At 32.2% G+C, this 17,049-nt stretch overlaps 2 protein-coding genes across 3 annotated transcripts; both read right to left on the reverse strand.

Annotated features, from left to right (window-relative positions):
- Positions 1 to 1,009: 1,009 nt before the first annotated feature.
- Positions 1,010 to 3,109, reverse strand: LOC9311049 (WAT1-related protein At4g01440). Its single transcript, XM_021023371.1, has 6 exons — positions 2,803 to 3,109; positions 2,621 to 2,683; positions 2,187 to 2,303; positions 1,709 to 2,108; positions 1,440 to 1,591; positions 1,010 to 1,353 (listed from the first exon to the last, which is right to left on the reverse strand). Exons 1-6 carry the CDS (start codon positions 2,985 to 2,987, stop codon positions 1,179 to 1,181), a joined length of 1,092 nt encoding a protein of 363 aa, XP_020879030.1. The 5' UTR covers positions 2,988 to 3,109; the 3' UTR covers positions 1,010 to 1,178.
- A 5,071-nt stretch (positions 3,110 to 8,180) lies between these two features.
- LOC9311050 (WAT1-related protein At4g01430) lies at positions 8,181 to 11,149 on the reverse strand. 2 transcript variants are annotated; one of them, XM_021020212.1, is made up of 6 exons: positions 10,858 to 11,149; positions 10,196 to 10,258; positions 9,885 to 10,001; positions 9,399 to 9,816; positions 8,708 to 8,855; positions 8,181 to 8,610 (listed from the first exon to the last, which is right to left on the reverse strand). In XM_021020212.1, the coding sequence occupies exons 1-6, from the start codon at positions 11,037 to 11,039 to the stop codon at positions 8,594 to 8,596; spliced, it is 945 nt and encodes a 314-aa protein (XP_020875871.1). In that variant the 5' UTR covers positions 11,040 to 11,149; the 3' UTR covers positions 8,181 to 8,593. The 2 variants fall into 2 exon arrangements, with proteins under 2 accessions (XP_020875871.1, XP_002874983.1); XM_002874937.2 differs by having other exon boundaries at positions 8,704 to 8,855.
- Between the last annotated feature and the right edge of the window lie 5,900 nt (positions 11,150 to 17,049).

Below are 17,049 nucleotides of genomic sequence, written 5' to 3' on the forward strand. Positions count from 1 at the left end.
CAAGCTCATAGCCATTTGAACTCTTGGTGGTCGATCGTGGTTGAAGATGCAATTATTTTAGTGTTCTCTACTAGTCGTCGAAATAGTACATGAAGTAGTACAAAAAGTGATTCAGGAAGTTGAGATGCATAACTGATGATGAGGAGCTCGAGTACTTGGATTTAGGAGTGTGTGTTAAGTCAAGAAAAAGAAAAATTATCTTTGTCTGAAGACAAAATGAATCATATAAGCAAAAAGGAAGTTTGCTTGAAGAGAAAAAAAAAATTGGCAAAAAGAAAAACCTTTTTCTCATGGAATTTGGAAACATGTCTTATGTGTGATTGGAGAAATTTGAGGTGCAAGTTTCTGTTTGTTATATAAGGGGAACGTGACCTTATGAGAATGTGGATTTAAAGAGAAGAAAAAATCCCAAAAGAGATTCAATGTGAGATATTGTGTGTGATCGTGTGCGACGTAGTTTCGCGGGTTGGTGCTTGTGTGATCAAGCTTATTTATGTGTTGGTGTTGACGTACGTGTTGGAGTGTTTTGGTGATCGTTTGGTACGTCCGTGTGACGATTCGTGTGTGGTGGTCATTAGAGAAACTTTGGAGAATTGAAGTCTAGACTTAGGGGGAGTTTAGCTCAGGGTTAGGTAATCCTGATTTAATCTAGGCTCATGGGAGTTTAGTTAAAGGTAAAGATTTATCTTTAAGATTTCATGTTAATAGAACGGAGCGGTGAATCAAGAGGGTTGTGTTTGGTTTACATGTTTACGAATAGCTTGCATTTGCTTTCTTGTTCTAGTGAATTCAAAATCTGGACGTGGTCCCGGAGAGTAGAAAAAACTAAGCTTCGTAAACAAATTCTTGTATCGATTACTTTCTGCAATTTATCTTATCTCATCCACACTTACAGTGGTTACGATGAGCTTCTCCAAACCTGGTCATGATCCCTTTGAATCAACTCCTCCGCTCTCTCTTTTTCACATCTTATTTTCAGCTTTTTCTCTGGCACTCAAAATTAGAAGTATTTGATTGTAAATAAGTTTTTTTTTTTTTATTGTAATAAAGTTTTACATTGCAAAGAAGAAACATGTGGACTAGTTTTCTGAGCCGTTGTTAGACTAGTCCAAAAGATGACCGGTCACTGGTATTACAAAATAATGTACGAAGTGAAGGAATAAAAAAGTCTAATCAAATCAAGGAGTCATTGGAACAACCATAAGATGACCCTTTTTGTATTGTTCATCATCTTCTCCTTCTTCCTCATTAAAACGACAAGGCAACTTCTTTTCACACTCTTCCTTCATTAGCCTGACTTTTCCCAACAAGAATATGTATAGTCCGAAGATTACAACCCCAGATCCGATAACACTACACATATCAAAAGAACATTCACATTCAAAATTCATATGTTTTATATATAATTTTTTTTGGTGTAAATATATAGTTCGACGTACCTTCCAAGGAAAATTTGACGGTCAAGGATCAAGAAATCAAATAGAGTTGCGAATATAAGCGCCACCGGGGTAAAAATAGAAGTAAAGATAGGTCCTCTCTTTCTGATGCACCAAGACGTTCCCACCGTACATATTCCTTGTGCTACCGCTCCCTATAACACGTTGTGATACATAGGTCCGCATAACTTATATTTTACTAGAAATTATAAAATTAAACAAGTACTGCAAAAAGACCGTCTTTTTTTTTATACTAATATTAAAAAACTTACGGCGTAAATAATGGTAATGATATCGAGTTTATCTGTGAGGATCCAAGCCGTGATATCTCGAGATTTTATGAGGCTTAGAAGGGCGCATTGGATGGTACCAAAGAAGGATAACACGACAGTACTCGAGTATTGACAAGGATATTTCTCGTTCACTTTGGCTTGTATCAGCATCCACGACCCGAAACAGCTGCTACCCGCAAAGAGAAGTGCGCATCCGATTATCCAATTTTCGGGTTTCATTGCTGTTTTATTGTATATCAACTGATGGGTTTCTAGTTTGTGAAGTTTTGTCAAGGGAAGACCTTTGTACATTGTGAATAATAAAGCTCCTCCTATGCATATCAAAGCGCCCATCACCATCCCCATACCTGCTTTGCTTTTCATGTTTAGCTTCTCTACCCTACACCCAAAAAAAATGGGTTTACGTATTAAACTTAATTTGTCAAGTTATAATTGAAATATTAGACATTTAGTTTACCTGAATATTAGAGCCATAACGAATGTAACCGCAGGTGTCATGCTAATAAAAGCACAAGCTAACGTAGCCGATGTGTATGACAGCCCCAATAGGAAGAAATACTGAGTCAAACTTGCCCTAAAATATAATTATATTTCAGTACAAAAAAAGTTCTAATTAGACTGAAAATCGGTTAGGATATAATACAACAACGGGATAGTTATGAAAACATTCTAAGTTTTCTATCTAATTAAAAAAAATTGTCTCTCTTTTTCAAGACTAATAAATCCGAATTCCAAAATTGTAACTCTTAAATCTTAAATTCTTAATCGAAAAATCTAAACAAAATGGTTTATTTTTCTTAATTTTTGAAATAGCCATCCTATTTTTGTTTATAATATTTCCTTATTATTCCTGCAGCTATTAGGAGTTCCGGGCAAAAAAAAAGAACGAACCCAACAAGAGCACTGAAGAAAAGCTGAACCAAGATGTTGAGCGTAAGTTTCGGTCTTGTTTTCCTAAAAGCAAATAATGAGTCAATTTTATCATTAATCATTACAAAAATATATATCATCAAGAACAAAGTTAATTATTGATTATAATTTTTGTTAAAAAATTAATGAATATAATATATTACCGTTCCCAAAAATATGCGATTGGTGCCAAAAATACGGTAGAAATAGCGAGACGATATGTTGCGATAACCATATGGTTAACACCACCATCGAGTACTATTTTAACCAAAGCGTTACCTAAACCCAGCGCCGAATTAATCATAACCATGATAATCACCGGTGTCCATTTACCATCGCAGTAACCCATTCTTAATTTACTAGTCGACTACTAACAAGAAAAAGTAATTACGTATTATGAATAAGTTAATAGCTAATCTCTCTCTTCCTTTCTTTTTTTTTTTTTTTTTTTTTTTTTTTTTTTTTTTTTCTGTTTGTGTTTCTCTAAGGGGGTTTGTGTATATGAATGATTGAAGGAAGAAGAAACTGGTATATATAGAGATTTTGTTCACTAGTCAGTAGTCATATATTAGTTATTTGTATTTTAATTTTTATTTATTTTAGAATAAAGTAAGAATTTGTAAAAACTAAAGCTTCTCCTGTTTCTCTTTTGATTGCCGCAACCCACAAGTTTCTCGATGAGTTAGACAGATCATGACATTGACGTAGACGATGAACATTTTTATTAAAAGAATATTTCTCTCTTATTGTAACCGATAGTTCGTATGCTTCATGCAGTACGTTAATTCTTTACTAAAAATGAAACTATATTATTTTTTCAAAAAAAAAAAAAATGAAACTATATTATAAATTCTATATTTATATACGAACAGAACAAACTATAATGGTAAATTTCTAACTTTGCTTTCCCTCACGTTTAATTATTCTTATTCTGTTATCTGTAGACTGTAGTTTATAAATGAAATGAATAAATTCTACTTTCTAGCTATTATAAAAAAAAATAGACAAATTTGACTAAGAATTCATACAATTTAGTCAAAAGAGTGTTAACATTGAATTTTTGATAAACCATAGTAGTGAAATGGTATGTAATTTACTCTAGTTGTCGTGGTCATCAATTAATTGATTGTTTTTGTATTAGTAATTGTAAACGCTTTAAATATTTGAAAACTTAAGTTTTTTACATGGATAACCTCTTAGTTCAGGATTTACTCAAATGTAATAGATACTTAAAAAATAAATATAGATACCTTTTGTTTTCTAAATATGTGATCATATTTGATCTAAATTGTTTTTTTTTTTCTTTTCCAAACTCTAGTTATCGAAGAGCATAAGAGCGTTTTTTAACACAGATTTTAAAAATAAGATTTTCTTTGAAAAACTATTAAAATTCACTAAATATACAGAAGTTGCTAGAGATGTAGGAATCTAGGTGACATCTCATCTTAAGCATTTTATCTATTTTGGGAAATGTATTTGAAACTGTTAAAAAGCTAGGCTTTTACCCTTTTTAGTAATTTCCACTGGACCTCTAACATGCACTCATGTGTGCAAACCTTTTTTTTTTTTGGGGGGGGGGGGATTTGCAAAGATATAACATTAGGTTTAAATTAGGGCTCTAGTTTTTATTAGCATATAACCCAAATGAGTTACGTGAGAATACTAAATATTGTCAGATGGTCATCAGTCTATCACAAGCAAAAGTGTTATGCTTAAATGTTTTACGGTAACATATTATTTATTATATGGTCATTAGTGTTTTTTTTATTGCTATTAAAATTACATACATGGTATTTATGATATGTACTGATTACAAATAATCTTGTATCACTCGTCCGACAGAGACACAAAGCTGAGCCAGATTTTAATTTAATTTTTCATAATTGATATTGGTTTTTATGTCATTAACCAAACATTATTCAACTGGTTGAACACTACAATTTGTTAATAAAATTCAAGTTTTTTCGATCCAATTTATAATATTGTTGTTTTGGTTAAGTAAATTTGTTATATAAAATCTAGTTATGTCGTTTCTTACTTTTCATTTTCATTTTTTTTGTTCTTTATGTTTTTCTTTCCCACTGATTTGATCATGTTGGCTTTAGTCTTCTTTTGGAAAAGTAAAGGAAAGTTAAAGTGAGATAAAGCTTTTTTATTTCTTTCAAGTAAAATTATAGCTAGTCGGCCAATATGATTTCTTCGAAAGATAATGGGCTTATTTGCAGCACTAAATGAGAGCACAATTTGCATATAAATATAACGGAGTTATCGGCAATAACTAAAAACTATTGGGCTTTATTTTTTGGCAGACAAAAAAAAAAGAGATTGAAAATGCCTTATGATATAAACGAAGTGGCATGACTTCGGTCGTATACCGAATTCAGCAAGACACTGTAACATCTCGAACGTGATCGTTCCTAGACTATCATGTCCATTTTATCAAATTGAGTTAATGTATTTTGTGAACATAATAGTCAAATCAATATTTAACTCTTTTCACACACACATGTGTTGTAATTGAAAGAGATTATATATATAGTTTTGATCCGTTATATTATAAATATATGACCAACTATATATATATATATAGTAATATATATGACCAACTATTCGTCTTTATTTTAATTCAGAAACTTGTTTTTCTTCTAATTTAACATGAAATAGAAAACACTTTAGAAAGGTATGTCTAAACAAAAAACTCATAAAAATGTTATTTGAGAGTGGCTTTAAATAGAATATAATTCTAACTAAAGTATAGTGCCATTTAATAGTTAATCTTAGATACTTTACCAAAATTAATTGTAACTGGTTCTTATATTTATAGTGCTTCACTAATAGAGTTTGAAATCCAACATTATATGATTAAAGCTCTTATAGCGATCATTTAAATTTTTATGTAATTCAAATATGATTTCGACTCTGGAACTTATTTCATTTGTAAACTATACCTATCAAAAGATTTTAACATTTTACATGCATATTATCATAATCATCATAACCTCCGTATACTATTTTTATTATTAAATATGTTAAGTTTCATACGCTTCTAACTCAAAACCAATTGGTAATGAGTGGATTGGCCAAAATCTCTTATATACTATTCAAGTCCTTTCCCATCTTTCCAATGTGGGATCTTTCTCCACACACCCCCTCGAGATAATGCTCTTCTAGCTATCTCGATAGAATTGAGCCTTCTTTTAGGCTATCAATTAATGGGGGTGATCAGGCCACATTCCGGGCCGAATTAATGGGTTAGCGTATGATCGGGCTCTGATACCATGTTAAGTTTCATGTGCTTCCAACTCAAAACCAGTTGGCAATGAGTGGATTGGCCCAAATTCCTTATATAGCCCAAATTCCTTATATACTACTCAAGTCTTTTCCCATCTTTCCAATGTTGGATCTTTCTCCAAAAAAATATAAAATGTAATATTTTACATCTCCCGACTTTCGTCTGATTTCCTCACCTTTAAATTTTAACAATTAATTAAATGCCCACACCGCTTTTGATAAACATTTTTATAAAAACAGATCTTGTTGAAGTATAAGGAAACCGTAAAAACACTAAATTATTTCTCTTATGTTTTAGGAGCTTTGTTTTTGATTATACGTTATTTAAGCATTTTAGTATATTTTTTCTTATGATTATAAATTTATAACCGGCTTTTTTCATTCACACAAACATAAACCAATAAGTTTGTTATCATTACAGTTTTTGGGTCAGAGTTGACACTACACTTTAAATTTGTATCTAGAATACCATTCAAAATTAATCTGACCATCGGCCCAATCGTGGCCTAACAGTTTCGGGCCGGTCAGTCCGGTTAAGACGCGAGCCTTATCTCTAAAATGGAGAAATTAAGCGACATTAGACCATCATTAACGGTGAATTAAATTAAATGAAAAATCTTGTTAATTTTAATCTAAGAAACGTTTCTTAGTTAAGAGACAAAATTAAACGTTTCTTAGTTAAATGAAAGGGATTTTTTCTCTCTTTCTTTCTCTCTCTCTCAAATCGCGAAAACAGAGAAACGAGAGCCGATTTTGGGAAACTTCAATCGGAACATTGGAGACTCCAGCAATGTTTATGACCTCCGGCCGTCCTACCGGAGCTATCTCAGCATCTCCACCGACGCGGGGTGTCCACGGCGACGAGGAGAAGCTCTAATCGGCGAGTTTGGCAAATCGAAATCGAAGAGACTGTTCACAAAATCTCCGATTTGTTTGAGTGTGGGGATTATTGTTTCTATTAAATCCGATTGTTGTCTCCGATTGTTTTGTTGCATCAGTGTTGATTATTGTTTCGAGTAAAACTTTGTGGGATCTTAATTTTATTCTATAATTTGATTAGTTTTTGTTGTTATACCTCATATTATTAGGTTTCGTTGAGATTTATTTGTTGAAAATTGATGTGTTATTAAAGGTGAAAGAAAGCCTAGAGGGATACAGAAAAAATCTGCAGAGCACTATTTAAGAAGTTGGTTTTGTGGGTTTCTTGTTATTTTCGTGAGATTTGAAAAATCTTGGGTCGTGAATTTTTTTTTCTTTGTGTAGATGGTGAAGTTTTTACAAAACATGTCTTGCTTAGCTTCAAAAGTTGTATATTTGCGTTATTTGCATCAAATGTAAACTGTCATTTTGTGTTAAGATATGCATGTTCCCTAGCGTAACACTTTTTTTTTTTCCAAATTTTTATTATATCCAATTTGAATATGCGTGATTGCATTGCTGCAAGCTAGCAGTAATACTAAAACCGTACGTTGATATCAACCTTTTTAAACCATTGGCTTATGAGTTCCAATTTGCAATTTTCGGTATATTTCGTATAACATTTGGAATAATATATACATAGGAGTTTAGGGTTTAGGTAAAATTGTTGGAATTGATCACTAAATCAAACTATTACACGTGACACCAAAAGAAACTTGTCTGCTATATTATTTTGTGAATTTACTTCTAACTTCTTCGTATATCTTTTTAAAATTCTAATTACAATGCCATTGGTGGATATAAGAAGCTATTGGAATCTGAGTATGTGTGCATGAGTGCATCAACTTATCTTATTAGTGGAAAATGACTCATAGAGCGAATTAAGGCTGCGAAGCCGATGACGAGACCTACTTAGATAGACACATTACTGAACTTTATATGTTAGGTAATGATTTTAATACCTTTCAAAAAGTAAATCAAATTGTGGTTCTAATCACATTAGAGATGAGACCTAATCGAGGCAATGATATTTTTTAGCTATTAAAACATATAAAAGAGATTTTCAATTTAAATTACCAAAAGAAAAATTTACAGTTGGTAAACTTTCGCTTAATGTGCTTAAATATTAAAATCAACTTAATGTAAAACTTTTTTTTAGTAATTAAGCACATTAAAATCAACTTAATTTATTTTCTTTTTTTGGTAATTTAAGCACATTGTAATTTACAGTTGGTAAACTTTCAAATAAACATATACATATTTTTAATTAAGTAAAATGTAATAATCATTGAAATCAACTTAATGTAACATAATGACAAACTAATCCAACTGGTTAATTAATTCGGTCTGGACCTCTCTCTCTTTTATTTCCGATTATAAACCAATCCAACTGGTAAATTACATTGAGTAATTATCTTTAATTCTTTGGAGTCCCCATTGAGTGAATTAAACTATCACACTAGCTCCGAATAAGTTGGAAATACATAAGAACATAAGTCTTACAATATAGAGCTGACCAATGACAGTACTATCACGATTATGATAGCCAATATATATATATATATCTACCTCTATATATATAAATAATATGTCAAACGGGCAAATTAGTATCCTTATGATTTGTTATTATATGGTCTTCGTTTTCATTATTCTGACAAAACTGGGAACTGTTCAGAGTCGTCGAAACAGACTGATCTGTCTCAATCTTCCTTCCCCAGAGAAACACGTAAAGGCCTGTTATAGTCACTAGCGATCCAAGTATGCTGCATTTTTAAAAATATAAACGTATCAGTGCATGCTTGGATCGACTTTATAGTCTATACTATACACTATATGAGATGATTTGAGAATGAAACCTGCCGAGGTATAAAGGAGAGTGTAAGATGAGGAAGTCGAATAAGGTAGCCGCGACGAGACTGACGGGGCTGAATGTTGAGACGAAAACTGCTCCTGTCATTTTTATGGACCATGACGTTACCACTGTCGACATCGCTTGTCCCACTATTCCCTATTTTATTTTTCATCAATTTAATCAAACCTTTTTATAATTAATAGTGTTATAAATAATCATATAAACTGTTGAAAATATCTTATAAATTACTATAACAGCGTTTGAAAAATGAATATGAAAAGGATGTATCAAAAAAGGATTACATGTGAAATTAAGCACATTCCATCTATTTTTATAGCAAGTATATATGTAATAAAATAAATTAAGCACATGGAGTGAAAAAAATGACGAAAAGATATACCGATTTATCTCAATAACCTAATCTGTTAACTAGAAAAAAATAGAATTATACTTTGAAATGATATATATGACTGGTTTGAAAACAAAAATCAACGAAAAAACTAAAAAGGAGATTTATAAGAAAGAAGAGATTATAAATTACGAGGAGCTTTTAGAAAAGGGTCACAATAGATAAGATGACTAGGCTTAAAGATGACATTTAGATATCAAAGAAGCAAACTTCTAACTCTTCTTTTTTAGTGCCCATGCATTTTATGAGTATATATTATATCTAATGAAAAGAAGACGGGAAAAACTTACAGCGTAAAGGGTGATGAAAATGACGAATTTATCTTCTATAATCCAATCTTTGACGTCTCTACTCTTGTAAAGACTCAAAATAGCACATTGAAATGAAGCAAAGACTGACATGAGACAAGTGCTTGAGTATTTATTTCCAGGATACTTAAAGCTTAATTTCCCTTGAAACAACATCCATAGAGACAACAACACTGTCCCAATGATCAAATAAAGACAGCCTAGAAGCCATTTCTTTGTTTGGTCGTGACCGTTGTTATGTAACGTGTTGTTGTTGTGAAGAGCTCGTGGATGAGAATGCGGGTTTGATAACTCTGGGCCTTTGTAAAATGTCAATAACATAGCTCCCATTATGCAAATTAGGGTTCCCATTACTTTGAGAACACCTGCTTTGCTCTTCAGGTTTTGCGCATTCTCTATCCTGTTAAATTTTTTTTATGAAAGTTATTTTTTGTTTGTTTTAATTACTAATTAAATTAGTTGCACTACCTGAAAATAAGGGCTAACGCAAAGGTGATAGCAGGTAACATGCTAACTAGAGCCATCGAAACAGTTGCTGACGTGTACGATAGTCCAAGTAAAAAGAAAAATTGCATCAAACTTGCCCTGCGTGCGGTATTAATAAAAACCATACATAAATAAACGAAAAAAAAAAGTAAAGCTTGTAATTAATAAGAGATAACGTGTTGGACAGCTCTATTATTTGTTTTTTCTTCTTTTTAAAAGTAAATTAAATCATTAAAAAAAGAGAGGAAATTGCGTAATGGAGTATATAACCAGAACAAGTGAAAAGGACAAACCCAAGTAATCCGCTGATGAAATGTTCGCACAAAAGCATGAGCGTTAGCTGTGGCCTTGTTTTCCTATAACAAACTCATTTAAAGAGCAAATTAACTTCATTACTTTCTTTTTTTTGGTATCATAAACTTCATTACTTACAACAAGATAATAAAAACTTATAACTTTTATATACATACATACATACATGAGAGGATATCCAATAATATTAAAACTTAGTTTCATCATGTCTCAATAACAAAAAAATAGAAAAGTTGATATATATCAACATTACATAACGTTTGGATTTTAACAGATCAAATGGCACATGAAAAGAATAGATGTTGATGTTGTATTACTGTAATTCGAAAAGTTTAAACAATCATGGACAGTTTAAATATTGACGCATAAAAATCAAATCATATATGGAGAAAAAATCAAGAGTAGTCTGAACTTTAACATATAATGATCAAATCATATATGAATGAAAACAGCTATTTTATTATTGTAATGGTAACAATTTATACGTAGTTGAAATTTTGAATCATACATATTTCTTATAAAAATACGAGAACATAGCCAGAGAACGTTTTTTTTGGACATAAGCCATACTAGAAAAAAAGTATGTAATTAAAGATGGTTTCAAAATCTGAGTTTTGACGCATAAGAATCAAAATGTTCATACCTCTCCCAAATAAAAGAAAACGGAACCAAGATTAGAGCAGAAATAGCCATTCTATAAGCACCAAAGATCATATGGTTAACACCAACATCAAGTGCTTTCTTAACGAGAGCGTTCACTGATCCCATTGCAACACTTGATATTAACATTACTATTACTGGTGCCCATTGTTCTTCCTTCACCATCCCTCTCAATCTCTCTCCCTCTCTCTCTCTCTGAATATTTTATTTTATTAATTAAGATTTTTTTATAGTTTTTGTTTTCTGTAATGTCGAATGTTTTTCTTTGCGTTTGGCAACCACACGCCTTCCCATCTACTTATATTTATAATAAAGTTTGTGGGTGGTTGCCACATAGGATATATTTTTTTGTTAGCCTCAGTGTATTAGTGTTCTAGAATACGCTATACGCTATGCGTATGCTAGAACACCGTATGCGGAGACTATACGGTGAATATATTTTTAAGATAAATATATATATATATATATATATATATATATTATAATTTATCAAAATATTCAAATATAGTTACATAATTATAATAATAATAAAACATAAATATAGTAACATGATGAATACTATACATGAATAAAAAAAATAAAAAAAATTTAACTTTACAAAATATTTTTAAAATTTTAAATAACTAGTAAGCATAAAAATAATAGAAAAGAATTACAATAAAGTTATTTTATAGTTAATTATTATGATTAATTTTTTGAGAGCCAAATTAATAATTTTGTTAAATCATTTTTCAAACATTAATAAAATGCCATAGTTTTTATTTTTGAGCATTTTTTTTTAAAAAGCGCCGTATATGCGGAATTCACCGTATATACGCCGTATATACGGACTTATAGCTTTCACCATATTAAACAACTGTATAGTCATAATACAGTACACCTTCCCAATGTACAGCGTATATACGCCGTATATACGGCCGTAAAGACCTTATTTTAGAACATCAACTTATGTAGCTTGTTTCTAGTGATTGTTAAAATGATATTTTAGTTTACTGGTGGTAGATCATTTTTTTTTGTCAACCTTACATTAATTAATAAAAATCTCCTTGATTAGTTGCCCAATTAGGAGGATAAGTGTCTACAAAAGAAACTTCAGAAAATAAAAGTGTAGAAGAACGGGCTAAGCAGTCCGCTTTAACATTACATAAACGTAGAATAAGAGAGAGCGAGAAGAAGGGGAAAGAGACACGGAAAAAACCAAATTTGTCTAGCAGATTGGAGAAAGCGGGCCATTCATCAGGGGACTGTATCATCGAGACTAACTCTGAACAATCTGTTTCAAACGCCTGGCAATCTATTCTTCTTGAAAAGATATTCTTCATAGCCCAAATTAACGCTTGCATCTCCGAATGAAGGGGGAAGGACACCTCCGTAGGCACTTTGCACCGAACAGAATCGATTGATCATTTCCTTGCAAACAACACTATCCTAAACTCATAGTTGGATCCGAAATTTTCCAAGAGTCATCAAACCGACATCTTATCGATTGAACTGGGCATTCCAAAGTTTCCGTAATAGGATTAGTTTCGATCGGATCCACCTGAGCTTCGTCCCACATTAATTTTTCACTCAAAGCAAGATTTAAAATATATGTGGGTTCAGATTGTAATCCTTTAAATATCTTTTTATTCCTATCTTTCCATATGAACCACATAATCCAAGCATAACTATATGTTTTCTCTCCCCTTTTTAGATTAGATGGAAGTCTCCAATAAAGATAATCTAGATTTGAGAATTCCGAAGTTAGAGGAAATCTACCTGATACCATAGGTATATCGGATAAGTCCCATACTTTCTGAGAATGAGAGCACTCAAATAAAGCATGATTTATTGTTTCCTCTGCCGTCTCACACCGTTTACAGAGAATATCACATCGAATCCCTCGATGTACTAATTTTGAATTAACTGCTAAGGATCCCGAAGCAATTTGCCATAAGAAATATTGTATTTTTGGAGGGGCTTTGACTTTCCAAGCCTGTGCTTGTAGAGCCTTATAATTTGGGCCCCATTCGATCGTTTCTATCACCTCTTTAGCAACCCGATAGCCTGATTTTACTGTATATCTTCCTGATTTTGTATGATGCAAGATAAGCCTATCTTGCTTAGAAACTCGGCTAATAGTCAGTCTCCTAATAAGCTGAATATCCACTGGATTCATATATTCTTGTAAAATGGGAAAGTGCCATTTTTTAGTAACTGGATTAATTTAATGGTTAACCATCAAACTTGGAAGTAAAAAAATTCCTCTTTCATTTGCAGGCCTTGGGTTAACATCAGGAATCCAAGGATCTCGCCATACCGATATATTGAAACCCGAGCCTAATGATCATCTAGCTCCCACTTCAACTAATCCTTTAGTTGAAAAAATACTCTTCCATCCAAATGATGGAGAATTTGATTTTTTTGCCTGTAAATGATGAATATTCCTGAAGTATCTACCTTTTAGCACTCGAGCTAGTAAAGAATTCGAATATTGAATTAAGCGCCAGTACTGTTTAGCCAACATGGCATCATTAAAAATGTCTAGGGAATGAAAACCTAAGCCTCCATCTTCTTTATCCTTACACATTTTCTCCCATGCTATCCAATGAATCCCACGATCTCGCCCATTGGAACTCCACCAGTAATTAGAAATAGCATTTGTTAACTTAGAAGTTAACTCTTGAGGGAGTTTAAAACAAGACATAACATAGGTTAGGAGTGCCAAAGACACTGATTTGATCATTGTCTCTTTCCCACCTTTCGACAAAAATTTTGCTGACCAGCCATTAATCCGTTTATTAAGTCTTTTCCAGACATAATTAAAGATTTTACTTTTTTAGCCTCCTAAGCTCTCTGGTATACCCAAACATGTACCCATGCAACATTCCTTAGTTATCCAAGGATGTTTTAAAGTTGATCTCTTTTTTGGTTTGCTACGCGCCTACCAAACATAACCGATGATTTACTGAGATTTATCTCTTGTCCTGAAGCTTTACCATAATTCCCAATAATATCCATCACCGTTTTGCATTGCTCTGAATCCGCTTTACAGAAAAAGAGACTATCATCGGCAAAGAGTAGATGTGAAATTGATGGGCTTCTTTTCGCTATCTTAATTCCGGTCAGCTTTTTTTCTTTTCCCGCCTTGTTAATATTTGCAATCATTACCTTCGTACATAAAATAAACAAACAAGGCGATAAAGGATCACCTTGCCGTAAACCTCTACTAGGAATGATATTGCCTCTAGGTTCCCCATTCAATAAAACATGGTACGAGACCGAGCTAACACTCCACATGATCCAAGGAACCCAATTAGAGTTGAATCCCAACCGAGTCAATACCGCCTCTAAAAAGTCCCATTCTATCCTATTATATGCTTTGCTCATATCTGTTTTAATTGCCAAAAAATCTGTTCTACACATTCTATTAGTCCGTAAACCATGAAACATTTACTGAGCTAGTAAGATGTTGTCTGTTATAAATCTCCCTGAAATGAAAGCAGATTGTGTTTCAGAGACTAGCCGAGGTAAAATGTATTTAAGCCTGAAGCAAAGAATTTTTGAACTTATCTTGTAGCTCACATTGCAGAGACTTATTGGCCTAAACTCTGCCATCCTCTGTGGCCTTTCCGTCTTTGGAATTAGACAAATATTTGTTTCATTTATTCTCTTATCGAAACTTCCTGTCCGGAAAAAAATCTCTGACCAAACCTACCAAATCTTCCTTTAAGGAATGCCAAAACCTTTGATAAAATAATGTTCTCATACCATCTGGGCCGGCCTGGAGTCTTTTCTGGATGCATAGAAAATAAAGCTTTCCTAACTTCTGTTTCGGATACCTGCTTGGTTAGTTCCTTGTTCATATTTTCCGTAATAATTGGAGGCATTTCATTTACCATCTCAGCAATTCCATTCGTATTAGAGACCTTAAAAATTTCTTTAAAATAATTGGTTGCTATCTCCTCCATCCCTCTTTCTGATTCCTCCCAAACGTCATTAGGTCCATATAGACCTGAAATCTTATTTCTTGCCCTTCTTTTTTTTGTAGATGCATGAAAATATTTGGTATTTTTATCCCCAACTTTTAACCAAAAATTTCTGCTCTTCTGTTTCCAATAAATTTCCTCCTCATGATAAGCTTCCTTTAATTTATTTTTGATTCTTTTTATTTCCTCTTGCGGAATCAAGTCATCATTCTTTGCTTCTTCTAAAGCCATCTTAAGCGAAGAAATATTGGCCTGACCGGTGGGAATATTATTTTTCCTCCACAATGATATGGAATTCCTACAATTCTTTATTTTATCCACAAAAACAGGAATTCTAAAATTTCTTGTTCGATTCCAACATGAATTTATGGCCTCATTAAGACCATCATTTCCAACCCATCTTTTATCAAATCTAAATTGTCGTTTTTTCCTACCCAAATTTTTCCCACAACTCAATAAAATTGGTCGATGATCAGATCCAATCATATCCAAATAATCCACTTTTGAATAAGGAAATAAGTTATGCAATCCTCATTTCCCAATGCCCGATCTAGTCTCCACCTGACTATCTGTTGGTTCCTATTACCTCTCCATGAAAGTTGTTCACCATAGCATAGAAATTCTAGCATACCGTTATTTCAAATCATAAGACTGAAAGGAACAAAAGAAGCTGAACAAAGGAAGCTGCTGATCTTAAATTACCACCTGTTTTCTCATGATTTCTGGTCAACTCATTGAAATCACCACCTACCATTAGCCATGGTTTTTTCCTGTTAGAACCCAACTCTGTTATTTTATCCCATACAATTTCGCGTTTTGTGGCAACAGGATCCCCATAAACGAATGACATAAACACTAATTGTTTCCCAAAAAATGTTTTAACATCAATAATTCGATTGCATGCATAAAGAATCTCCAATTTTATTTCATTATTATCAAATAAGGCTAATCCTCCACTAGCACCGCGCGCGAGGATCAACTGATTACAAATTATTAAAACCAAAAGAAGTTTGAAATTTCTGTAAATAAGGAAGACATTTTTTGTTTCCGATAAAAATGAAATATCCGGCTTGTGCTCCCTCCATAAATCCTTTAAAAAATTCTCTGTCAGTTCAGCCCCTATTCCCTGACAGTTCCAGCTCAGGATCTTCACGTAGATCATTTTCAAAGGAACCTTTAAATTAAATTCGGATTCAAACTCAGTAGTTTAAATAATAAACCAAAAAAGTGAGTAAGTTAAACTTTCCATCAGAATAATCACAAAGTTAATTTGAAAAATAATCAATATATATATATATATGTATATATAGTCATGTGATAAAATATTGTTAAACTTTATCTATCAAATTGTTCTATATAATATTTAAATATTTTATTAATGTATGTAATTATTTATTTAGATATCCATTAAATTTAATATGACTTAAGTGTATTAATCTAATACAATATGACTTAGTTATAAAAGTCATAACAATTATATTTATGTATTTGAACCGTAAATAATGTATTAATTTTATTTTCTGTACAAATATTTCTACATACGCCCATTATGTATCGTCTTAATCTAAATTCCATAGGGGTGAATAAACAATTATTAATTGTCAAAAAACAAATTTCTCTTATGAACAAAGAAGTTTTAGGGAATTGCTCTCTCTGTTATTGATCAATTGTACAAGATACAACATATATATAGAGATACAACATTAGGGTTTAGGTTAAAAATTAGGTATTCTAGAACTACTAATAGGCCATATAATGAACATCCATATATTACATATAATTATTCATAACAATTTCAGCATTTTACGTAATTGTTTTTTGTCGAAGGGCTTTCAGCATTTTACGTAATGCGAGACACACACATTCATTTGCTTCTCAAATAATATTTTCGTGTCATCTACTTTATATTTTTACTTACCTTAATCCCGTAGTATTTTTAAAATTGTTTTTCATTAGTCAATCATCATATAATTTTAGACAGTCTAACAAAATAAATAATTCCTTCAATCCTCCGGAAGTTAGCAGTACATGCAACCATCTTCCACATATGGAAACAGCGCAAGAACGTCCTCCACAATTTGACATCGATACCTCCTGCCACATTTTCAAATGCATCGATCGAGAAACCAAAAACATCATCACCTCTAGAAGAATCAGACGCAATTTTCAAAAGTTAATGGCGTATAGGCTTGCGATAAAATCTACCT

Source organism: Arabidopsis lyrata (genome assembly GCF_000004255.2).
Source record: "Arabidopsis lyrata subsp. lyrata unplaced genomic scaffold ARALYscaffold_6, whole genome shotgun sequence".
NCBI lineage: Eukaryota > Viridiplantae > Streptophyta > Magnoliopsida > Brassicales > Brassicaceae > Arabidopsis > Arabidopsis lyrata.

Excerpts from the sequence above, each read along its gene's own strand:
- LOC9311049 (XM_021023371.1), bottom strand. The coding sequence starts at position 2,987 with ATGGGTTACTGCGATGGTAAATGGACACCGGTGATTATCATGGTTATG. Across the intron at positions 2,304-2,620 it reads TTCTTCAGTGCTCTTGTTGG|GGCAAGTTTGACTCAGTATT; the intron begins GTTCGTTCTTTT and ends ATTATATTTTAG. Across the intron at positions 2,109-2,186 it reads GTTATGGCTCTAATATTCAG|GGTAGAGAAGCTAAACATGA; the intron begins GTAAACTAAATG and ends TTTTGGGTGTAG.
- LOC9311050 (XM_002874937.2), bottom strand. The coding sequence starts at position 11,039 with ATGGTGAAGGAAGAACAATGGGCACCAGTAATAGTAATGTTAATATCA. Across the intron at positions 9,817-9,884 it reads GCGTTAGCCCTTATTTTCAG|GATAGAGAATGCGCAAAACC; the intron begins GTAGTGCAACTA and ends AAAATTTAACAG. Across the intron at positions 8,856-9,398 it reads TTTTCATCACCCTTTACGCT|GGAATAGTGGGACAAGCGAT; the intron begins GTAAGTTTTTCC and ends AAAATAAAATAG.